We start from the raw sequence: 25,940 nt of genomic DNA on the forward strand, positions 1-25,940 counted from the left end.
AAAGTGGAATGACTTTGGGTTTTGTCCTTTGGGATACATGGAATGACTTTCCTCCTTTGCCTGACAACCTCTCAAATATTTGAAAACAGCTATTGGGCCGGTTTGAATCTGTGGTATACCCTGGAAAAGCCATGTCCTTTAATCCTCATTCAGCACTGCTGGGTGGGAGCTTTTTGATTCTCCATGGAGATATGATTTACCCAATTGTGGGTGATAACTTTCGATTAGCTGGTCCATGGAGATGTGTCTCTACCCATTCAAGGTGGAGTTGCTTACTGGAGCCCTTTAAGAGGGAGCCATTTTGGGAAAAGCTTTAGAGCCAGGAGAGCCCATGCAGCCAGAGACCTTTGGAGATAAAGAAAGAAAATGCCCCCAGGGGAGCTTCATGAAACAAGAAGCTGGGAGAGAAAGCTAGCAGACTTTGCTGTGTCCCCTCCCAGTTGACAGAGAAACCTTGAACTTCATCGGCTTTTCTTGAGTGAAGGTAACCTCTTGTTAGTGCCTTAATTTGGACATTTTCACAGCCTTAGAACTATGAACTTGCAATTTAATAACTTCCTTTTTAAAAAAGCTGTTCCATTTCTGGTATATCACATTACAGCAGCTTGCAAACTAGAACAGCTGCCATCTCCCTTTTCTGTTTTAGAACAAATGAATAATCAGGAACAGGTGTAGGTGTCTGAGGCTTCAGACAGCAGCAGTATTCCAGGGGTTCCCACTAACTCTACCTGGAGGAGCAAAGAGAACCACTTGGGTGTCCTACAGACTTCCTAAGAAGATTTATTTTTCCTCACCTCGGTGTGTTTGGTCAGAAGACTTAAGATTAAAGAATTCTAATGTGAGTTTGATTGCTTTGTTCTTAAGTGAACACTAGATAAAGTTCTGAGGGTCATGAATTCTGATATGATTTTTAAATTACCATTTTCATTCACTATTAACCTAATTCTAAGGCCGTGATTTTATGGTGCAAAAAAGATGAATTCAATGCAACGTAAAGATCAATATGATGGTTTGGTAATGCTTATGCCAAACAACAAGTGATTATTTCACATTTAAACGTGTTGATTGGAATCACAGAGACATTTAGAAATCACAGCCTAATGCAGACTTAATTTTTTTTTTCAGACTTAACATTTTAAACATAGAATGACTGGTATTGAAATCACTCAATAGACTTTTTCTTTTTTAATGTCTACTAGTATTGTGTTGTCTGTAATTTACCTTAAAATATTTCAACATAGAGAGTGATTTTTATGTATTTTAGTTTCAATGTGTATCCAAGGGAGATTCATTACTGTTTAATGCTTCCTGATGAGGCATACCCTGCCGGGTAGTTAGCCAGCACTGGAGGACACCAGTCAGAGGTCCACACTTCACAAATGCTGCTCCAACACTTCAGCTAGCTGTCTTCTTTATTTCTGACCAACAGCCTAGATGTCGCTGATATTTATATTATTAAAAATATGGCTATGCTTATTAGAAGTGATTTTTTATTGATAAGGTCGATAGTGACAAGAGGTGTGTTTTGGTTGAAAATATTGTACAGGCATGCCTGCCCTGTCATGCACAGAGTATATAAATCCCACACTCCGATAACATATAGACTTCAGAATTGCACCCCTTGATTTATGACTCTGAACAGGAGGATCGGATTTAGAAGATTTTTGTTATGTGACTCATATTTAAAAGTTAGGTAAATCCTTCCACTACAATAGACCTTTCATTCAAAGAGCCATCTGAGCACCTGAAAGAGTAGAGAGCTTGGAATTTGTTGAGCTTACAGAACAGTTTATACAGCTGCTTTTTGTCTACTTGCATGCATGTGTGGCAGAGTTCCATCTCAGACTTCCTTACATTTGCAACATTTTACCTGGACATTGTAGAAGAGCCCTATGACTCTCCCCCACCTCTAGTTATTGAAGGTATGTTGGATTATTGTTGGAAAGCATTTACTTTCTCTCCCCAACTTCCCCCTGCCCCATGTGAGGAGTGCACTTCCCCATCTATGGCTCTGGGCTTGGTCATGGAACGTGCTTTAGCTGCTATAATGCTAATAATGTTCAAGACACAAGTAGGGCCTAGGAAAATGCTTGTGCAGTGGGGATTACCCTTTCACAACTCTGATGAGACTATGAGAATATCACTCTTATGTGACTCTCTGGGTCAAAGAAGATGGAGACTCAAAGAGCAGATCTGAACTCAACCTGCAGCTTAGAGTCACCCAGGCAAGATCAGCAGAGTCCTACAAGGGGACCTGCAGAGAGACAGAAGTGGTTTTGGCTAACTGTCACTGAGATGTTGTGATTGTTATGTAGCAATCGCTGGCTGATATATGGAGCTACCAACACTTTTCCCCAGAACCAATAATTATGAATGCCAAAGTCAGATTAGGTATTAGGCACTTTACAAATATTGTCTTAATTTTCCTAACAAATTTCAGAGGTAGGCATTATTTTTATTAATATACAGACAAAGCAACTTGTTAAGAAGAATAGAACAACTTTGCCCAAACCACACCAACAGCAAGAACAGAACCATAGTTATCTCCAGACTAAACTGTGGGGTCCATCCTCTCCTACTACACTGTGTCACTCATTCTGACAGACTTTCTTAGATTGAACTGAGCCTTAACTAAAGCTGTGTCTGTGCACACAGAAAGGGGGACAAAAGCTGAACCCATGATCCGATCGTCAATCAGTATTTAGTGAACACCTACTATGGGCCAGTGCATTGTGTTATGTCTGAGATTTAATGATGAGTGTGACAGACACTGCCCCTGCCCTCACAGGGCTTACATGCTCACTGTATTGTCAAACATGCTTTATACATTCTTCAAGTTTTGCTTGTGGTATAAAGATTATGGCCTCATCTTAAACTGTATATTAAAACAACAGCCCTAGACAAAGGAAGCTCCCTGCCTTTGTGTGACTTTTTTTTTAAAGCTTCTTCTTTTATTTTTAATGCTTTTATTGACAAATCTTCACACACATACAGTCCATACATGGTATACAAATCAGTGGTTCACAATATCATCACATAGTTGTGTAATCATCACCATGATCATTTTTAAAACATTTGCATCTCTCCAGCAAAAGAAATAAAAAAGAAAAAAAAAACAAAAACAAAAACCTCACACATCCCAAACCCCTTACCCAGACTCGGTGTGACTTTCAGTGTTGAAATGAAAGTAACCACCACTCTCAGAAACGCATTTCACTGAATTGTTCTTCCACAGAATGTGCCAGTATGTTAGAGGTCAGAGTTTGGGAGGAACAAAATTGCTCCCACTTTTCTATAGGAAAAAAAAAAGCAATGGGATATTATATTTCTTGATCATAAACATTATTAAGCTCAGACAATTTCTGTATTTTAGAATAAAAATAATTAATCTACTGAAAGAATAGTAAACCAGGAAAGACCATTATAATTAAAGAATGGGAATGACATTTGATATCAGTGGCATCCTGCAGACTCTCTGAACAGTAAGTAAACAAAGTGAATTATTTCTATCATAATAATGGTATTTACTATAACACAATGGCATACTAGAAATCTAATTGCAACCTGTCTAGGATTTAAAAAACACATTCATAATATAGAAATACAGAAAGAATAGATATGATCTGTATTTTTAAAAGAGCATGGTAATACTGCTATATAGTTCAATTTTCAGATATCAGGATTTAACATAATAAGAAAAGACAGAGAAAATGAAATTTGGGGAGATTTTTAAATAGGTGCTTTAAGAAGGGGATTTGCAACTGAATGGAAACAGGCTGATTTTGATTATACTTTAATATGAGATAAAGTAAAGATGGGGTAAATCCAAAGTGAATCATAATTATAAGTTTCTGCATAATCCCTAGCAAAAATATTAAAGATTAGATTTCAGAATTGTGCTAGTAGCTCCATACAGCTTTTACCATTCATAGTTACATTAAGCATTGCACATTAAGCCTTGTTAGAAAACAGATAAAAATACATTCATAAATGGAAATAATCATAAAGGTGTTTTAATAAGATATCTGGATTTGAAAGTTTTGCCTCCCTTCTTCTGAACTAGAAGAAAATCATAAATAAATCTTATAATGAAACCAATCCATACAATTACCAGAGCGATGCAAGGAGACAGACGATATGAATTAATTTTAAAATAGAAGAAAAAATTTAGTGTAAACTATTTTCTCTTTTAAACAAAGCATGAACCATACCATGCTTTATACTGTAACACTATACCTTGATGCCATTTCATAATGCCTTTTGTATATAAAATGAAGAATTCCCATGAGAATACAGGTAACGAGTGTGTGATTAAGTTCATGTGTCAACTTGAGTAGGTTATGGTTTGGTCAAGCAAGCATGGGCCTGCTTGTTACTGTGAGGATATTTTGCAGATTTAAAAGATTAGTCAGTTGATTGCATCTATGACTGATTACATCTACAATCAACAAAGGAGATTGCCTTTAGCAATGAGAGAAGTCTCATCTAATCAGTTGAAGCCCCTAAAGGGAGAACTGATGATTTGAGCAGTCAAAAAGAAGAATTTCTATCTCTACTTCTGCCAACCAGCTTTTCCTGGGGAATTCATCAAAACCTTCCTCAGAGTACCCAGTTTATGGCCTGCTTTATGAAATTTGGGCTTGCCAGTCTCCACAGTTGCATGAGCCAATTCCTATAATAAATATCATGATATTTACATACATACATATAGATATCAGGACGGTCCTGCCTCTCTGGAGAATCCTGGTTAATACAATGACTTATGGAGGTTAATTGACCAAAAATGCAGACAAACAGTACTGTCTCTACAATGGCTGAGAAAGGTAGGTCTTTTTCAATCTAATATAAAAATTATTCTCAAATGTAAACAGAAAAGTCAACCGTCCATAACTTAAATAATGACCATCCATAGATTGGCGATACTGACACACAGGTGAAAATGATAGCTTTATTTCGGGCAAGTATTTGAGTTTTAGGAATACCTGATTATGAAGAGTCTGAAATTGACTAGAGAAGTGTTGATAAAAACTGTTCATGAAATGTGGCCACCTCCACCCTATACTCAGAAACCAACAGTACGGTAATGCATCTATCTGGTATTTTTGATGTGTGTCTTTTTTTCTCTGTCTACCCCAAAATACGGAAGCACCTGGGCTTACACAAAATAAGCCTCTACCCGAAAACTTGATGAATGATAAACGCCACCTGCCTGCTGTTAGATGAAATGTACCTTTTGGGTTGTTTATTACTATACAGAAAGGAAAGGGAGGCACAAAGAGAGAGGGAAGGAAAGAGAGAGAAAGGGTGGGGCGGCATTACAAGATAGATTTTTCAGAAATTGATTTTGACATTTTTGTGAGTAAAATAGGAAAAAAAAAGGAAGACATAGGTAGGGAAATAAAAGTAAGACTTGCATTCTTGAGATAGTGTTGTCTCTGAAGAAATTGTTTTAACCTGATCCATCTTAAAGTATTTTTCTGGAATACATAAATAAATGATGATTATATTGACTTTTATATTTTAAAATAATAAAGATGCATTACTTTATTTTTATGTTATTTTCCTGAATCCCTAATTAAAGATATGGACATATGAAGTTGTTAGAATACTAGAAGACATAAATATGGCTCTGAATTTATTATATTTTAGAAGAATGTTTATTGCTTCCTATAGAGGTATCACACTGTGGGGTAATTTGGATAAAAAGTGATCAAATCTGTAATTCCACCACACAGATTAGGAATATCTTCATTTTGGTATGTTTCTTTTCAATAATTTCACCAGTCTTTTAAAAATATATACATATACAAATAGCATATTTTATTTACAAGTTTGTGTTCTACTTTTTTTCTCGATACTATTTCAGAACATTGCCCTACATGAGTAAACTTTTGATAATCATAGCTTTAATTGCTACATAATATTTCATTGTATAATTTGACTCTGACTTTAATGTTCTATTTATGTATACATATTTTTATGACTTTAAATCACTTCTTTGATTTCAGAATATTTTCTTAGCAAAGGTCTTTAGAACTGGAATTACTGAGAAAAGCCTGGACATTTTACATGATGCCGCCCATGGCAGAGACTGGCTAGCTGATTGTGTAGCTTGTTTAATCTTCCTTCTGGGCAAAGAGACTATTTCTCTGTCTCCCTTACAGTTATGAGTAGTCACAAAAAATGAATTCTTTCCAAAGGAATGTGGGCAGGAGCGATGAAAGGATGTGTGCTACTTCTGGGACTGGCCCATAGTTCCCTCTCAATACTCACCTCTCTCTCTTCCCTTTCTGCCAGCTCTATGTTAATGGCGAGTGTGAAAGGCATTTATTGAAGCCTGCAGAACAGTGCCAGGCTGTTCCTGGAGGATTGTGGAATAGAGCACCCTTAATTCCCTCTGCTTCTGGGAGGGCCTCCGCATGTGCCTTATGTGAGTAAGAACTAAAAGTCTATTATGTTTAGCTACTGAGGTGTGGGGACTTATTAATTTTAGTAGCTAGCGTGATCTTAACTAATATCAACATTGATATTAGTAAAAAGCTAAAATATGTGGCATTGGCATCAGGTGGTGAGGAAATTAGTATCAGAGAAGGGGAAGATGGTGACCCATGTTATGTAGAGGTAAAAATATGTATTAAAACTGTCACTGGAGATAGCCCGAAGGCAGATCAGGCACTCACTGAGCCTGTAGTTTTTTTTTTTTTTTTTTTTTTTTTTTTTTTTTAAAGGAAAGACAGAGAGAAGGAAGGAAGGATAGAAGGAAGGAAGGAAGGAAGAAAGGGAAACATTTTTAAACATTTTCTTGTTTTATTGTATTCTGTTTCTCCGTTTTTTGTTACATGGGCTGGGGCCGGGAATCGAACCGAGGTCCTCCGGCATAGCAGGCAAGCACTTTGCCCGCTGAGCCACCGCGGCCCGCCCTGAGCCTGTAGTTTTAGGGGATGAGATTGGAAAATAGAATTTTGTGATGTGTGCTGGTTGTTACAGATATCAATTGAGAAGGTATTAGAAGAAAAATCGAGTCAGTAAATAGTGAGATGATTTTCAAGCAGAAGTAAAACGAAATAGAGAAAGAGTAGAATTTGGATTATCAAAGAGTTGGAAAAGCTGTTTCTAGACTCTGAACAAAAGAAAATAAGATTTAAAATGTCTCAAAGGTATAGTCCTGTGGCAAAGACCAGATTAGGCCAAACTATATGACCTCGGGGATGCTGTCATTAAATTGTGAATTTGTGAAAGAGGCATGAGGATGAGGAAGCAAAGAAAGAAATCAGGATTAATAACTATGTTTAGGGAGGAATTTGGGGTAGGTATCTTGGCAGATGACGCTGACTGGAAGCAAATGAATTACAGGCTTACTAATTAAAAATGCTTTGCTAATGAAATATGAGCTTGGACTAAAAAAGCTTTTGACTTCTTAAGCCTTAAAGCCACCTTTGGGTCCCCAAACCTGTGTGAGCAAGAAGTGTGCTGAAAAAGCAGGTTAGTCTCTTAGGAGGAAATCTTCTGCTCCCACTTCAAATATGACAAGGAGGATATATATATACCCAGAAGAACTGACACCAGGGACTTGGACAGATATTTGTACACCAATGTTCACAGCAACTTTATTCACAGTCACCCAAAGATGGAAGCAACTCACATGTCCATGAACTGATGAATGGATAAACAAAATGTAGTATATACACACAATGGACTATTATTTGACCATTAAAAGGAATAAAGTAGTGAAACATGCTATGACATGGATAAATTTTGAAAATAATAAGCTAAGTGAAAGAAGCAAGATTCAAAGGACCATAACTTATATGGGTTCATTTATATGCACTATCTAGAATAGGCAAGAAGGTAGAGTTGTAGTTGCTTGGTGCTAGGGGTGCATATGGGCAATGATTCGCTGTATATTTACCAAAAACCATTTAATTGTACATTAAAAATAGGTACAAGTAAAAAAAACAAAACAAAATGAAAACAACAATAAAAAATAAGTACAAGTAAAAAAAATAAGTAGAAGTAAAATAAGTAGATTTTATTATATAAATTATATTCCAGTAAACTTGAAAACAATACTGTTCTGGTTAACATACAGGAAAGCAAGCAATTTAATACAAGGTAGGAGTAAAATGTGGCACCACTTTTCTGGAGACTTCTCTAGTAATATATAACAAAATTTAAAATGTTTCATTTGCCCAACCATTCTTCTAGGAATTCTAAGTATAGGCTACAAGGTTGTTTCTTGGAGAGTTGTTTACAATATTGAATGATTGAAATAACTTAAATGTCTACCAATAGGGGATTGTTGAATATATTAGGATATATCTGAACACTGACATGACCTTTAGATGTGGTTTTGCTGTGGAAATCTTAATGTATTTATTTGGAAAACTATCCAAGAACAAGAACAAAGTGTAAAGTATAGTATTTATATATATTTATGGTATGGACTCATTTATGTTTACAAAAACGGGGGAATAGGGATGGAAGATACCAACTTTTCCTCTTTCTGAAATATGTCAATTCTTTCTAGCCATCAAATATTATAAGGAAAACAACAACAAAGATATCTACACTGGAAATAAGCTTATGTTGAAGTAATATAAAAATTAGATTAAAAATTCCCTGTTTTTGTTTAATGTGTGTACATTTACGCCTTAGTTTGACTAAATTCACAGACGTTTTTTTCCTCCTGGTTTGAAAATAGTCAAATTTGTGTGTGTAACTCATCTAACATTAACCTAATTGACATACATTTTCATATTTTAATTTGTTTGACATTGATCAACTAGATCTCATTAATCTTCATTTAATTTGTTATGTATGGTTAATTTTAATTAATAAATAGAACAGTAAGTAAAATTTTGTCTGTGCTCTGGAGAAAATTCAGATGCATGATACAACACATAGGGCCATAGAGTCTTTTATTGAGATGGTCTAAAATAGTTCGATGTGATTTTACTCTTTGCAATCACTTGAAGAAAACTGAAAAGAGGATTTTCAGAGGCTAGATTTTCACCAAGAAGTAAAGGCAGAAAGAATTTGTAAGTTTCCTTTATTTAAGCAAATATTTAGGACCTTGTATATCAAGTAGCCTGGGTGGTAAATGTGAATCTAAAAGCTATTTCTTTCATTATGTTACAGACATATTTGCTTACAGGCGTTATGATATTTGTTAATAGATGCTAAAATCCCAAGTAAGGTATCGTTCTGTACAAATCTAGGATAAAAAAATAAGTAAATAAATCAGATCAGGTATCAGAGGTTTCTGAATAAATTAGTACCAATATTGAGGGAATGTAACAGAAAAAAATCATTACCTTAAAAGGCAATTATTTTCAGAATTACTCTGGTATAAACAGCAGGGGAGAAGTTGTGATGCTAGAAAGTAGTGTTGCCTTGCCATTGATTTATAAAAGCAGCAAAAAAATAGCACATTGGTAGGGATTCTAAATTCCAGGTCACGTAGATAGGAAACTATGAATTTGAATTGAGAGGTGACTGACAAGTGGGTGATTAGACATGTTGGAACAAGTAAATATTCATGACAATAAATATAGGACGTGTGTATTGGAGAAAGAGAGAAGTTTTAGGACATGAAGCATAGGACAGTCATTGCCTAAAGAATAGACAATACTGGGACTATTTGAGAGGTAATTCACTGAATTTTTATTTTATTTAATATAAGAAATTATATAGATTGTCTAGTCTTTCTGTAAAAAGGAAGATTATGAGCTTGTCTTTCAATTTAATTTTAAAATACTCTACATTTGTAAAGACAGTGTTTAGAATTATATTATCACTTCCAATGTCATCACGTTCCTGTAGCTTTAAATATCTAATCGAAATGTCATCACTCTTGATTGGGCCTTATGCTGTGTCATCATATTCTTACTCCTTTAGACCAGTTGCTGTTTTTAAACCTAGAACCTCCAGCAGGAGGAACATTTGCTTGAAAAGGAAGCCTGGATACAAGTGACTGCCAAAGGATTGGGCAACTCACTGTTGAGGTTTCTGCCCTCTTCTCCCTAACATGACCTGCTCCTCATCCCACATTGGAATCACTCAGGGGGGTAAAAATTGTGATGTTTAGGCCCCACTGCCTGGGTTTCTGATTTCATCGGTCTGGGGTGGGACTTGAGCATCAGGACTTACACAAGTCCCCAGTGACACTAACATGCAGCCGATGTTGAAATCCCTGCACGCATCCACAATTCGCAGAGAGTGGCCCCTAGAAAGCAGCAAAGGCAGCACCAGGGGGGCTTGGTAGAAGTGCAGGTTCTCAGGCTCCCCTCAAGCCTATTGAGTCAGAAACCCTGGGTGGGGGCCCAGTTCCCTGTGTTATAAGAAGACTCTGGGTGATTCTGAGGCACGCTCAAGTTTGGGAGCTACTGCCTGGAGAAACGAGCCTTCCATTGGCAAGATCGAAGCCAGTCACAAGTGAGCGAGAGACGTGGCAGATGTTCACCTATCTTCTTTGTTTTCAAAACTGGTTTTGTTTAGTTTAAGAAAATTTTGAAGGTTTTTCCCAGTCTTGTGTTCCCTCATAGGTTACAGTGTATATACTGGCATCACATAAAATATGCCCATTATGATTGCTTTTTTCCTGACTCTTCATCTGAGTTGAATATTTTTAGGCTTGTCTTGGAGTAAATACCAGTGAAAACAGAAAATGCATAATGAGAAATGGCATTACTTGTGTACAGTAGATGGCCTTCCATATCTTCTGATAATGTTGGGAAGACTGAATCCAAAAACAATGTCTTACTGCTGTCAAGCAACTGGTCTGTTTTTTTTTTTTTTAATTTCTGTAATTTTTTATGACGATCACTCTAACTGTAAGTCTAATTATGACCTCTAGCCAAAGAACTTATTTAATAAATACAAATTCCAAGGAAACTCTAAAGATGCCAACTCATATGTGGTGGGACTTCCAAATAATGTAAACTTTCTGATAAGCTTCTTCAGTAAAGCACTGTCTGTCTCTAAATTATTTTCCTTTCTATATCCTTTACTATTGTATTAGTTTTCCATTGCTGTTGTAACAGATCACTACAAATTGGGGTCAGAAGTCTGAGATAGGCTTCGCTGAGCTGAAATCAAGGTGTTAGCAGGGTCACTCCCTCTGGAGACTCTCGGGGAAAATCCATTTCCTTGCTTTTTCAGGTCTCCTAGAGGCTGACTGCATTCTTTGGTTTGTGGCCCCTGACTCCATCTTCCAAGTCAGAGGCATAACATCTTCAAATCTCTCTTTGACTTTGACCCTCTCTTTCTGTTGTCACATCTCCTCTTTTCAGACTCTTCTGCCTCCCTCTTCTAAGGACCCACCTGGATAATCCAGAATAATCATCCCATCTCAAGGTCTTTACCTTAATTACATCTGCAAAGTCCTTTTGCCATGTAAGGTAACTTATTCACAGGGTCCAGCAATTAAGATGTGAATGTATTTGGGGAGGGAGGGTGTTATTTAGCCTGCCACACATATTAAGAGACAAAAGACAGCGGGGGCGTTTTATAATGGGAGAGTCTTAGAGACTAGACTGTAGTGAATAATTAAAAAAATAACTTCTTGGGACCATTCATAAGCTAGTCATTTTCAAATTATTGTGTGCTTAAAAAGTCACTGGGAATTTGCAAAATAAAATGGAAAAGAAAAGAAACAAAAGAAGTGCATTCCTGGGTCTCAGCTCCAAAGATTCGGGTTCAGTGTGCTGCAGTTGGGCCTGGAGGGCTTCATGGCATATGTGCGCACACTCAGAGTCCGTGGGTCAATGCAGGTGTCCGCACACTATGCCTGGAGAAGCCGGTATGTGGGAGGTGATGCTAAGATGTGCCGAACCTGAGACAACTTTGCAGCAGCAGCATTAGTTAGGGGCAAACTTTAGAATTATTTGGGTAATTAACAAAAAAAAAAAGTTTTCCTGAGCTCACTCCAGGAGACTGTGATTCCAGAGGACTGGGGAGGGCCAGGACATGTGCTTTGATTAATCCTTCCTGGTGATTCTGGTTGAGGACCATTGCTTCCCACCTTCCTAGCATCTACAGGGTCCATGGTGACCCTACCTGACTCAGCCGTGGCCAGGGCCAGCTCCTATTTTTCTATTTTACAAAAGCTGTCCTAATAGTTAATGTTCTTTTTCTTTGTGACAGATGAAACTATGGGTCATATCTATCTCTTCATTTTCATGTTTAATGGGTGGGAGGCAAAGAAGTGTTTGTGGAATACTTTATTGGCTCTCAGACTTTACCATGCATCAGAATCGCCTGGAAGGCTTGTTAGAACACAGATTTCTGGGGCCTAATTCCAGAGTTTCTGCTTCAGTAGATCTGTGGAGAGCCTGAGAATTTGCAGTTCTAACAGCTACCAGGTGGTGCTGGTGCTGCTGAGATGGGTACCATGCTTTGAGATCACTGGAATAAAGAAAAGTTTGGATGGTTAAGGTCTAATTCTTTTATTACAAAATGAAAATTGTTATGGAGCTTAAGAGATTTAAAAGTTTTCCGTTTTTCAACTGTCCTTACTTTTTTATCACTTCTATTTTTTCCCCTTTACAAATTTTATCTTCTAGAAATTGAAAAAGAAAATCATATTTCTCTAGTAGCAGCTGTCCTATAATGTCTCATTATTTATTTCTTCTCTAGAGACAAAACAATTGAAAATATTTGGGGAGTTGGAATCGATAAAGAACGCTTTCCAACTGTTATCGTTAACATTGTGGATGCATAATCTAACAAGAAATTAACTTCTTTTAACCTGAAGCTTATGTTTTGATTTGCTTTTTTCCTTGTTTTTTGGGTTAGTGATTTTTTTTGTTTGTTTATTTCATATTCTTCAAAGTGGGTGAAAATGCTAAAAACTAAGAATGATAGTCTCATATGCAGCATGAGCTCAGTCACTGCTAGGAACACAGTTAAGAAAGAAAAGCACATTTGCTTTTCTTAATGGATGTATTTTATTATAGGATAAATTTAAAACTCATCAGGTTTATCTTTTCAGGAAATTTTATTTCCCACCTTGTATTTATCCAGCTACAGTTCGCATGTAGGGACTGATAGCTCTTGTGTGTATTTTACTACCTAAGATATTCTTAGGATTTAAGAATGGCTCTCCCTATTCAAACAAAATTATAACAGTAAGTTTTCCTCATAAAATGCTCTCTAAAGGTTGGATCAGCCTTGCAGACTTTTGAATCTGGGTATAGTGCCAGTCTCTGGTGGTGAAATAATAAAAAATATTGATTTTATTTATTATTCTCCTATGAAAAGGCTATATATAACTTGATTGATTGGTTGCAGGTTTACTAAAAATGTTTTTCTGAGGTGGCTAGGAAATTTCAATACTTTGTACCATTCTGAATTTGACTATGTTTCTGGCCTTAAAAAGCATCTCATAAATAAACCCTTGCAATGAACCTATGGTTATTAGTTAATCGGTACATTCTTATTGAGTGTTTATTGTGCATGCAGCACTGCGTTGGAGAGGTTGGTATATGATCATTTTTCAATCTTGAAGGTTTTCTTTATTTCTTTTTTGATTTCTACATCCTTTAAAGGTATAAGTTGACAAAATTTTTCAAGGTCTAATTTTTTTTTATTGAGATATAATTTATACATAGTGGAATGCACAGATCATAAGTGCACTATTTGATCAGTTTTTACTCCTATAATGCATGCCTCTGCCAATCAAGTTATTGAATATACCTTTCATTCCAGAAAGTCTCCTAAAGCCCTTCCCCAGAGTCACTCCCGCACACCGGCAAGAAACCACTGACCTGATTTCTATCATTATGCACTCTTTTGTGTCTGGCTTCTTTTGCTTAACATTATGCTTTTGAGATTCTTCACTGTTATGTGTTACTTCTTTTGTATTTATTGCTGAGTAATATTCCAGCATATGAGGAATATGCAACTTTGCTATGTCCACTGAGCCTTCCCCCACTGAGTGACAATGCAGACACCCTCTGAGGGCTATCGTTTACTTCTTTCCTCCATTTGTCATCTTCAAGATCTAACATTTAAGCCATTTTTTTTTAAAGTGCAAATATTGAAGTTCCTTCATCAGAATCACTAGGGCCCCACTATTAGGTCTGATCTTTTTAGAGCAGAATTTAAATGAAGGTTAGAGGACCCTGTATTTTTTTTTTTTTTTTTTAGGTGCATGGTTTGGGAATCGAACCTGGGTCTCCCGCGTGGAAGGTGAGCATTCTACCACTGAACCACCCGTGCACCCAAGACGCCGCATTTTTAACAAGCTCCCAGTGGGATGGTATTACGGACATTAATGATTGACAATATTGCTTTAAGCAAATATTTTGCTAATACTGAAGGTTAAAGAGAGAAATAGAAGATTGAGAAATGAAGTGGCCAAACTGCACCCAGGAATTAATGTTGATGGATTGAACTAAGCAGGTTTCAAAGATGACAGCAGGCAGCGGACTGTGTGAGCTTCGAAGGAGCAAGAGTCCTGAGGTCCATGACTACTTAACCAGGGGGTACATAGAGAAATGGATTCTGCTCCTGGAAAGGAGGGTTTGAGCGAAAAAGAAGATGAACACGTGAGAAAGGAAACAAAGCAAGACTCCTGCCAGTTTGTGATATCTCAAAGGAGTAGAAAACAGACTTCAGTTTACCTGAAGACGGAGCAAAGCCTTTCTTTGCTTTCCCTGATCACGCTCCTCTCACCTGCTGCCTCCCCAAGGACTGCCAACCTCACCATTTTTTCTCTTGTTGTTGCCTCCCAGGAGAAACGTGAGTATGGCTCAAAATTAAGAGCAAGCATATCAGGCCTCCTGAATCACAGGTTGAAAAATCCAGCCCAAAGAAGTGGGATCTTCTCTCTTATGTATGGTGATAAGGCACTTAAATGTCAATGTGATAAGAACAAGATAATAACAGCAACAAGCCTGAGATGTACCCCAAAATACCAGGTTGGTGCTACATGCTGTTTTGGATGATCCAGGGCTGGGAGGGGCAGTATACACTTTTATTTATACGATTTATTCTTTTTAAGTCCAAACTGCTATGAAGCATTTCCATCACTGCTGTGAAGTGTCTGGTTATCTCAGGCTTGCAGTCGCTGCACAGACACTGGGCAGAGATAAACATACGTCTCGAATTTCATCAGTCTTTGTTCAGCCGTGCTTCAGGCATATCTTCCAGCTGCCACCATCACAGAACAGTCCTGTGTGGGGAGAGGGGATGGGGCTCCGAGCGTGTCTGGCTATGCAGTATCAACCTGCTAACGGCATCCCCACCGCTCTTCAATCTTCCTGCCTTTTCCAGGCTCGGGTAGGGTAGGAGAGCTAAGGTAACTGAGCCATTTCGACCTATGTTCCTTCCGGATTTTCTGTCTTGCTCAAGGAAAAGTTTTCTTTCTTTCTTTCTTTCTTTTTTTAACCTCAACTTAGTCAGGGTCAGGTCAAGAAATTATTGAGTATTTTAGAATACAGGATTTATAACACATCATTAGTGCAGTAGAGTCTAACAAAAATCAAAAGAAATCTTCACCTTCATTCTGTAGTCTTATTGTTAGTAATATTAATTTATCTTATTATATTGTACAGGTATTACTTTGAAGCTGTCATATGTAGTAGTTATAAATAAGTATATTAATATTATAATTAATTAATGTTGCTAGTAACCACAAGTTTCACCATAAGAGAAAACAGAAAGCTATATAACTAAAAAAATTAAACAAACTGATAGGTTTTTATTTTTGGTTAAATTTGAAATATTTGAAGTTTGAATTTGTAATTGAAATCTGAACTGGAAATATAAAATAGTCAAATATTTGAATTTTTGTTTAAAATACCCATATGAATTCATGATACTTTAAAAATATTAAATACCCATTTCCCAGCTCTCTCCACTGAAAAGACCCAGGAGAAATGACAACCCGGTCACAATGAGAAAGTTACTCCCCAGACTGTGGTACCTAGATATTATTTAATGCTAAGAGGAACCAGCACATGGCTGGTTCAGGTGTGGGGTAGACATGATAAACAGAGACTGCGTCATCTTGTTAGGCCAGAAAACAAGAAAGCTGTCTGCAGGCCAAAGGTGAATAATTTGACCATTGCAAACATAATGGATGCAATCGGTTGGAACACATCAATTAAATAAAAATCCATGAGTTTATCTTGATACTCAAAAGAGAAAACCAAAGCAACAAAACAAACACAGCTGATTTGTCACTATTCTAGGTAGTTCATCAACTCTGTGCTCTGAAAACTGGTAATTAATTAATTAAGTCTTGATTTACTTTTCCTGTTAGAACTCTATTTGCAAGTTACTAAATAGCCCTAGGTGATGCAGGAAAGCTTTTCTCATAGAAGTGTTCCTGCTAATAAGTGAAGAAGGTATGATAAAATTAGGAGAATCACCATTTTATGACATCTAATGAAGTAATTGATTCAGGCAATAAACATCAAAGGATACTAAAATTATGCAGTAAAATATTAATGAGTAATTGGATATTCTCAAGAAACAAAGTATCATCCTAGAGCTTTACAACTGGGGATCAGGCAGTCACCAGCTGAATCCACTGATCAATCCTAGCATTGTTACAAGCAGAGCAAACATATTACATGCCTCTTGATATGATGTATTATGAAGTACACAGTACCAGAAATGAGGTTTCCATGCCCAAAGTATTGTTTCTTATTCAAATCAAGCCTTAATATCTAGCTGCTAGATTACAGTAATATAGGGTTGGGAAACGGGTTGAAAAAAATCAGGCAAATCCAGAATTTTAAGGGTCAACTGACCCAGGCCCTCCAAGAAGTCATTACTTGACAAGAGGGTGGGGTGGGGATCCCTTGCAGGACAAAAAGAGACTTAAAAGACATATCAATAATAACAATAGCAACAACCAAATTCCTTGCTGTTATTTGTAAATCTTGAATATGCATATGTATTCTAGCATAGGAATGTGGTTGCTTTGCTGACTGATACAGAGCTCTACTAATCTCATGGGAAGAATCTGTCTGGCTTGCACTGCTTCCCCCTTCCTACCTCCATTGAAACCCATCAGGAGAACAAATTCATGACTCTAATAGCAAGTTTAGGGGCATAAACAGCCAGAATTAGTTTTTACTCAAAGTAGAGTTGATCTGAAGCAGCCATAGATTCCAAGGATCACAGAGTGAAATACTGTGACAAAAATCAAATAATTTTGTCATCAATATTCAGTTATAGTTACATATGTGGAGATGAAAATAATCAAACCTCATGCTCTATGTTGGAAATCAGCTGCTGCACTGTACAAGACTGTGCTGCAGAGGTCTAGAATGAAATTTCCCCCTAACGTGCAGAATATTAACAGCTGACTAGAGCGCTTTCTCTAAGTATCAAATATAGGTAGTTCCAATGGAAAGAGTGGTACAAGTTACAAATCTCATTTAATCAGGCCCCTCTGTTTAAAAATGAGAACATGCTTATGTACATGCATTCATCCAGTTTCATTTACATTATGGTCATTCACATTATCTCCATTATTCTGACTTCTTTTTTTAAAAAATTAATTGGATGAGCAGCAGCTAGTTGCTGAACTATCCTACATTAATGGCAGAGATTAAATATGCTTAAATCTTTAAAGGAATATTAGGGTATAAAATGAACTTGATGATGGAATTGACTGTGTAGATCAGCGATTGTTTCTACTTCCTTTTTTGGTCACAGATTCCTTTGAGAAAATCTAAGGAATATTCAGGATTTTCTTCATAGAGAAATGTAAACATGAGAAAAATTAATCCACAGTGTTAGAAGGTTCCTGCCAGCTCCTCTCCTGGGACGGATTGGATCTCTCAAAGATGGCCTCCACAATCGCCACCTTCCCATATGCGCTTCTGCAGTGTGATTTGCCGGCTTCCCCGTTAAGAGGTGGAGTCTGATTCTTCTCCTCTTGCTTCTGGGTAAGGCTGAGTAATTTGCTGAACTGAATGAAGAGGAATGTTCTGGGACTTCCAAGGTGCAGCTTCCACCTGGGACGTTTGTGACACACACTCTGGGGACACGTTCTCCTGGGATACTCCTTCAGAACATGGTCACCGTGTTGTGAGGCTTCCAAGCTCCGAGGAGAGGCCATGGCTGAAAGTCTCAGCTGAGCTCATAGCCGACCATCAGCATCAATTACTTGCCTTGTGAGGGAGTCATCTTAGACACCAGCCCAGTCAAGTCCTCACCTGACTGCCACTGCAGAGAAACCCAAGTGAGACCTGCCCTCTGAGCCCAGGTGACCCAGAGAACCATGACAGATAATCATAAATTCTTTCTGAGCCATTGAGTTTTGGGGCGGTTTGTTATACAGCAACAAACGATGGTAACACCCACCTAGCCCTGTTGAGAACCACTGCTCTGAATGATTGACTGAGAAACGGAAATAGTTTAAATGAATACATTTTTGTTAGAAATTCTTAAGCCCATTAATGACTGTAAATTTGTATATCATATAAAAATACTAGCTAAGTTTTACATAATTTAGATATGTTCTGAATTGAGAGTTTGGGATTTTACCTTCATTTACAAAGCAATAGCAACTACAACTGGTTCAGAAAGGGGTTGCCTGCTACAATCAGTCATTCTTTTGTTACCTCTGCGCATCATTCTACATTGGATTTGGAATGATTCCCATAATTAGATATTGTAGAGCACAGCAATATATCTCTTTCTCCTCTTCTCTTTTCCCATATTCTAGTTTACCCTCTCTTCTCTCTCTCTACTTCCCTCTCCTCCCCTCCTCTCGTACACAAAACGCATATATTACCACATTACTCTTGTTGTATGTGGTCAGTATCCCATATCTTATATCCCCAATGAACTGCCTAACATGCCCTGCCTTTAAAAAAAATTTTTTTTAATTGTGAAATAAAGCATATATACAAAAAGCAATAAATTTCCAAGCACATCTCAACAAGTATTTATAGAATAGATTCCAAAGCTTGGCATGGGTTATAGTTCCAGGACTCCTTGTTTTTTCTTCCAGCTGTTCCAAGACCTTGGCGACCAACAGAAATGTCAATACAGTGCTTCAGCAGTCATGCTCATTTAAGTCCTGTCTTCCCTGTTATACTCCTCCTTCTCTTTAAATAACATATATACATAAAAGCAATAAATTTCAAAGTACATGGCAACAATGAATTATAGAACAGATTTCAGAGTCTGGTATGGGTTACAATTCCCAGCACCATTGTAGGTTGTTATTTCTAGCTGCTCTAAGGTACTAGAGGCTACAAGAAATATCAGCATAATGATTCAGCACTCATACTCATCTGTTAAATCTGTTAAACTTCTCTGTATAACTCCACCATCCCTTTTGATCTTTCTCCCACTCTTTAGTGGTATTTGGGCTATGCCCATTCTAACTTTCTCATGTTGGAAGGGGCTGTCAATAATATGGGATAGGGGGAAGGAATACTGATGTTCTGGAAAGGCTGGCCCCCCTTCATTCCAGGACCCATCCAGTCCAGGCCTGCCTTGCTTTTTATCTTTTTTTTTTTGTAAGTACATGGTCCGGAATCAAACCTGGGTCTCCCATATGGCAGGCCAGAATTCTGTCACTGAGCTACCCTTGCACCACCCCTGCCTTGCTTTTACTATCACACTGCATTGAGAAGGCCTTTTCAAAACTGTTGTTTTATGTGCTTTGATTCAGAAACTCCACTTTGGGGTACTTTTCCTTAGAAACCAATTAATGATTAATTTGAATAAAGATATAGTAACAAAGATGCTTATCACAACATTACTTACAATAGGGAAAAATTGAAAACAACCTAAATATACCTTAATAGGGGGCTTATTAAGTGATGATATTATCATGCTATAGAATCCTACATGGATAAAACGAGGTAAAACTGTACTGACATGGAAAGATGTTCAAGACGCATTGCTAAATGAAAACAAGCAAACTGCCAAACATCAGGTAGATTGAAAGATCATTTTAATAAGCAACAATAGAATGCATGTGTGATGGTATAGAAATAGCTCTAGAAATATATTGCAAGCTGTTAACAGAGGATACCCCTGGGTGGTGGAACTATGGGATATCCTGCACTTTTTATGCTCATCATTTTGGTATTGTTGTCATTACATTTGCAACAACAACAAATTCAACAATAACTGTTTTATTTAAATGTTAGATGAAAGAAAAAATTCATAAAATAAAATAGACTGTAGACTAGAGCCCCTTATTATTTCTAAAACTATTTTTTCCTGGAAGAACAAAATAATCTTTCAGTGAATCCATGCTCTAATCTATGAAACTTACTTTCTCACAGAATTCTGCCTACTTACTAGATCCTAATATTATCCCTTGAACATCATGTCTCCTATTTTTCATGCCTGCGGACGTGTGCTGATATATTATTTTTCAAAGTCCTAAGTAAATAGTTTTTGCATGTTTGTATTCTATAGCCTCAATTATCTTGTAAACTCCTTGGTTGTTGTCTTTTCTTTTTATCATATAGTCTTCTATGATCAAGAAACATTAAGTGCTTTGCTGGTTGATTTGCAGAAATCAGCAAGCCATGGCCCATGGCCCAAATCTGAGCTACTCGCCTGTTTTTGTACAGTCCACAAGCTAAGAATAGTTTTTACATTTTTTAACAATTGAAAAAAAATCTAAAGAAGACTAACATTTTATGACATATGAATGTTATATTAAATTCAAATTTCAGCGCCCAGAAAGAAAGTTTTCCTGGAACACAGATATACTTATTTGTTTATTTGTTGTCTGTGGTTGCTTTCATGTTGCAATGCTAGTGTTGAATAGTTGTGACAAAGACTGTATGGTCTAGAAAACCTAAAATATTTACTACCTGGCTCTTTACAGAAGTCTGACAAGCCCTGAGATAACATAATGAGGGTCACTTGCGTCAGAAAAGTTGTTCTAAAAGGGGCTTGTGAAGTGCCTTTCAATCCTTCTGTGTAATAGGATGATACACGCATACCCTCGCATGTGACATTGCAATGACTCCAGTAAAGCGGTCTTCACCCTTGCCTGAATGTCTTTAGGCTTGGCATGATGTGCTTTGGCCAATGGAATGTCAGCAGATGTGAAGTGAACGAAGGTTTTACAGGTGTTGGCAGAATTTGGCTGTGGCTCTTGAGCATCTCTGATCTGCCCTGAGGCAGCAGCCATCTGTCCTAGATAACTGTTGGCCCTGGAACGAGAAACACGCAGAGCAGGTCTGAACCTGAAGCAGAGTCACCCAGCTGGTACACAGACCCATGAATGAGAAATGAATGTTTGCTGTTGAGAGTCATCAAGATTTAGGGATTGTTTGTTATATAATGTTATAAGGAGCAAAAAACAACGAATACTGTGGGATCTGTCAGTCATTAGTTATGGTGATATTTGTGTAGGTCTCCTAAGTTAAAAATATAGAAACTGGAAATCTCACTAGATTTAGAAAGAAAGGATATGGATTACCCCAGGTAACCAGTAAATGTAATACACGTATACTGTTTTCTTAGCACAGTCGTAAGTCTGAGAAAAATCCATTTATCTTTTTCACAGAGCTGTTCTAATGCCTTGAAATCACATATTTTAGGTGGGCTTATTGTCCAGTGTTGTGAAAGCCACCTGGTCACTGTTAAAATGAATGAGGTGAACTTTTAGGCTTCTCTTTTCCTCCACTACCCTTATCTGACGCCTAATATAACATGGTAATTTTTAGTATAACATGGTGATTTTCCTGCATGCATTTCTTTATTGTGTTTTCTAAGCCTTGACATGCAAGTGTATTTTTACTTGTCAATGGGAATATTTTGTTAAAATTTTGCTGAAGTGAGTATTCTAAACCTATACAAATTGGGTGCTCTTTTCCAGAATTATTTAGAATATGCTTATTTTAATGAAGGTGTATAATTCCCTTAAAGCAAGGTTTCTCAGCAGTGGTGCGACTGATATTTTGGGCTGGATAATTCTCTGTCATGAAGGGCTGTTCTATGCATTGCAGGATATTTAGCAGCGTCCCTGGCCTCCACCAGCTCGTGCCAGCAATACCGGTCCCCTCGCCACCATGTGGTCATGACCACCAAAAATGTCTTCAGAGATTTCCAAATGTCCTTTGAAGGTCAAAATCACCCCCATTTGGGTGGGCCACGGTGGCTCAGCAGGCAGGAATGCTTGCCTGTGGTGCCAGAGGACCCGGGTTCGATTCCTGGTGCCTGCCCATGTAAAAAAAAAAAAAAAACACCCCCATTTGAGAACCACTGCCTTAAGGGGTGAATTCTAACACAGTGTTTTTCGTACCTGGCTACATGTTATTCTCACATTAGTGTGGTTCTTGTTATTTCACATTTTTATTTTGAAATAATAATACAAAGAAAAAGAACTTTCATATACTATTTGTTAGTATTTGCTAGGTGCGCTTTATCATCCTTTCTCTACATGTTTGCATAGATAATTTTTTCTGAACATTTTTTGTTGTTTGTTTCTTTTAAACATTTTTTATTGTTAAATATAACATATGTACAAAGAAAGGAAAGAAAAAGTAATGATTTTCAAAGTACACTTCAACAAGTAGTTACAGAACAGATTTCAGAGTTTGTTATGGGTTATCATTCCATTATTTCAGATTTTTCCTCCTGGCTGCTCCAAAACACTGGAGGCTAGAAGAATTTTTTTTTTCTTTTTTGTGAAAAACAACACACACACAAAAGCACTAAATTTCAAAGCACATCGCAACAATCAGTTGTAGAACAGATCTCACAGTTTGGCATGGGCTACAATTCCACAACTTTAGGTTTTCACTTCCAGCTGCTCCAAGACACTGCAGGCCAAAGAAATATCAATATGATGATTTAGCAATCATACTGATTTGTTAAACCCTACCTTCTCTGTAAACTCCACCATCTCCTTTGATCTTTCTCCCACTCTTTAGTGGTGTTTGGGCTATGCCCATTCTAACTCTTTCATGTTGGAAAGGACTGACAATAATATAGGACAGGGGAATGGAACTTGTTGATGTTCTGGAGAGGCTGGGCCATCTGCATTTCAGGAATTATCTGATTTTTCTGAACTTTTCTGAGAGTATGCTGCAGACAGGACACTCCCTTATCCCTCAGTATTCAGTGTGTATTTCCTAAGAACAAGAACATTCTCTTACATATCTATAGCATGATTATCAACAAGAAATTTAATGTTAACACAATATCGTTATCTAATCCATAGTCCATATTCAAGTTTTACCAGTTATCCCAAGAAATGCCTTCACGACTTTTTTGTTTTTCACAATCCAGGATCCAGTGAAATACACACTGTATTTTGTTGTCATATCTCTTTAGACTCTTTTAATCTGGGACAATTCCTCAGCTTTTCATAGACTTGATTTGTTTCAGGAGTACTGGCTAAGTATTTTATAGCATAGTTCTCAATTTGAACTTGATATTTCCTCATGATTAGATTCATGTTGTGCATTTCTGGCAGGACTATTACGTAAGTAATGCTTTGAATTTCTCAGTGCGTTACATCAGGAGGCCCCTGCTGTAGGTCAATCCCCTTATCGGTGACGTTAGCAGTGACCATGTGGTGGGAGTGGTGTCTGCCAGGTTTCTCTACTATAAAGCTGCTATTTCCTCTTTTTCATTAAAAAGTCATTTGTTGGAAGATACTTTGAAACCATGTAAATATCCTATTTCTCACCAAACTCTCACCCACTAGTTTTAGCATTTATTGATTAGTTTCTTGTCCAACTGGTGATTTTCTAATTCCATCATTCCTTCTATATTTATTACTGCGCATTCTATTGTAAGAACTCTTCCTTCCTCCCTTCCTTCCTTCCCCTTCCCCTCCCTCCTTCCCTTCCTCCCTTGCTCCCTTCCTTCCTTCCATCTCATTAACATAGATTGATTTTATTCAATAGGTTATATATATCTGTTATTATTTACATTGATATTCAAATTTTCCCAGATTTGGCCTGCAAGAACCACTTTGAGTAGGCGTCTGTGTTCTCACATTATTTTGGGAGCAATTTCTATTTCATGGCACAAAAAAATGTTCTAAGCTCATCTTATACTTTCCCTTCCCCAGTCCTAGAATCAGCCATTTGTCCAAGGACCTCTGCTTTCTTTTAGTGGAAAATGAGGAATGGTATTTAGAAAACAATTTTTCTGAGAAACTGGATGTCTTAGAAGCTTAAAATATTGGGGCAGGGGCCCTACTTACAGAGATTCTAAATCGCAAGTCCTGTGTATCTCTGTGGATTCAAAGTTCCGGGTAGCTGTGTTGCATAGCCATGTGTGAGAACTGCTGCTTTCAAGCATTTACACTGTGATTTAGCTTACACTACCTTTCGATGAGCACAGCTTTCATTTAAAGGGACCAACAACAGGATACCTAAAAACTAAATAAGATAAAATCTACAACAGCTGAAAGAAGATGCCAGATAGTCCGTCAGTGATGGATATCTAAGATAAGAGATGGCTTCCAAAATATACAATAATCATGGATTAAAAATCAAGTTAACGTCAAGTCTAGACATAAGAACAATTTCAATTAAAGGAGAAAGTGGAATTTTTCCTTTTAAATTGCATTTCTTTGACTATATTCCCTCTCTCTGTCCCTACCCCCGCCTCCCTTGCTAAAAAATACATCACTTTGTGGGGAAGGGAACACAAAGATTTCCACCATGGAATAGAGAAAATTATCTATTTCAATATCCGTTGCTCAACTATCTTCAATAACAGATAACTTAGAGAAGGAACAAAATTACTTCAGTGAAGACATCTGTACAGTTGAATTCTATATCCCATTCTGGTATCTGGTGTGAAAAAACATTTTTTCCTTATGAAATTTTGGGTTAATCTTTTTTTTTAATCTTAAAAAAAAAAGAAGTTGTTCCAAGAAACTAACATTTAGATCTTTAGGATGAATTTCTTGTTCTATTTATAGATGATTAGTTATATACTGGAACTTTAAAGTTGTAACTTTACCATAGTAAAAACAAATATATTCCCACTGTTTTGGATAGGAGTACTTGTTTTTCTGAAAATCACTAAGATAAATTAGAAGAAAACAATCACCCAAAGAAGTGAGAGTTATAATTCTTAACATTAACAAATAATCATAATTACCAATTTTGAGCATGCACCAGGAATTATATATATTACCTCTGTTTTACAAAAAAGAAACTGAAGTTAGGAGAAATGAAGTAAATTGTCTAAAATCACATATCTACAAAAAGGCTAAGCAGGAATTCAAACCCAGTCAGGATAGGCTAGGTAGGTTATGTTGCCATAACAATAGGGCCCTGAATCTCAGCAGATTATAATAACAGAGGGGGAGTTCATGCTATGTGAGTATTGTTGGTTGGTTATAGTTTTACTCAATTCTGTCTTTAGTCTTGAATGGAAACTGAAAGTAAAGCCTTTATATGGGGTATTGCCAGTAGTTTTAGCAGAAGCGAAAGAGAGCTTGGCAAACCGCACACTGGCTCTGAAGGCATCTCCTTGAGAGAAGGAACAAAATTACTTTAGTGGAGCCAACTGTGATGTTGAATAGCTATATCACAATGGGGACTGATCACTGATATTTTACATTCCATTGGCTGGAGCCAGTTATGGCCAAACCTGATGTCCGTGAGGTGAGGAAGCATAATCCCACCACAGAGAGGGACAGCAATTAATTGTGATAACCAGCCTACCATGAAGTGGTGAGTGGTTGGCATAATTTAAGCCAGCGTAGCAGTCCCCTTGCCTCCGTGATTGGTCCTTGATGGTAGAATCTCAGTGAAGCACAGATTGTTGTTTCATGGGTGGGGGAAGAGTTGACTTGCTCTTTCTCTGACCAGCCATTTTTTTGAGGCAGTTATTTTTCTACCACCAGGGAAGAAGTGTGGGGAAGAGGCTGATATATGTGGGAAGCAGAGTCAAGAGATAGAGAGCTACAGCACTAAGGTTCTGCCCCAGTAAATTCTCTTAGGTTTAACCCACTTTGAATAAAATCT

The 25,940-nt window shown here is 37.3% G+C and overlaps 1 protein-coding gene across 1 annotated transcript in view; it reads left to right on the forward strand.

The window, feature by feature from the left end:
- The window catches only part of LOC143677897 (uncharacterized), a 64,525-nt gene that overhangs the window by 7,388 nt on the left and 31,197 nt on the right, over positions 1-25,940 (forward strand). Inside the window, exons 2-3 of the mRNA XM_077154509.1 lie at positions 14,149-14,921; positions 17,674-25,646. Of these exons, the coding sequence (XP_077010624.1) occupies positions 25,639-25,646 (8 nt within the window). The 5' untranslated portion in view covers positions 14,149-14,921; positions 17,674-25,638. The remainder of the gene's footprint in view (positions 1-14,148; positions 14,922-17,673; positions 25,647-25,940) is intronic.

The sequence above is a fragment of the Tamandua tetradactyla genome, chromosome 3, assembly GCF_023851605.1.
Source record: "Tamandua tetradactyla isolate mTamTet1 chromosome 3, mTamTet1.pri, whole genome shotgun sequence".
Lineage (NCBI taxonomy): Eukaryota > Metazoa > Chordata > Mammalia > Pilosa > Myrmecophagidae > Tamandua > Tamandua tetradactyla.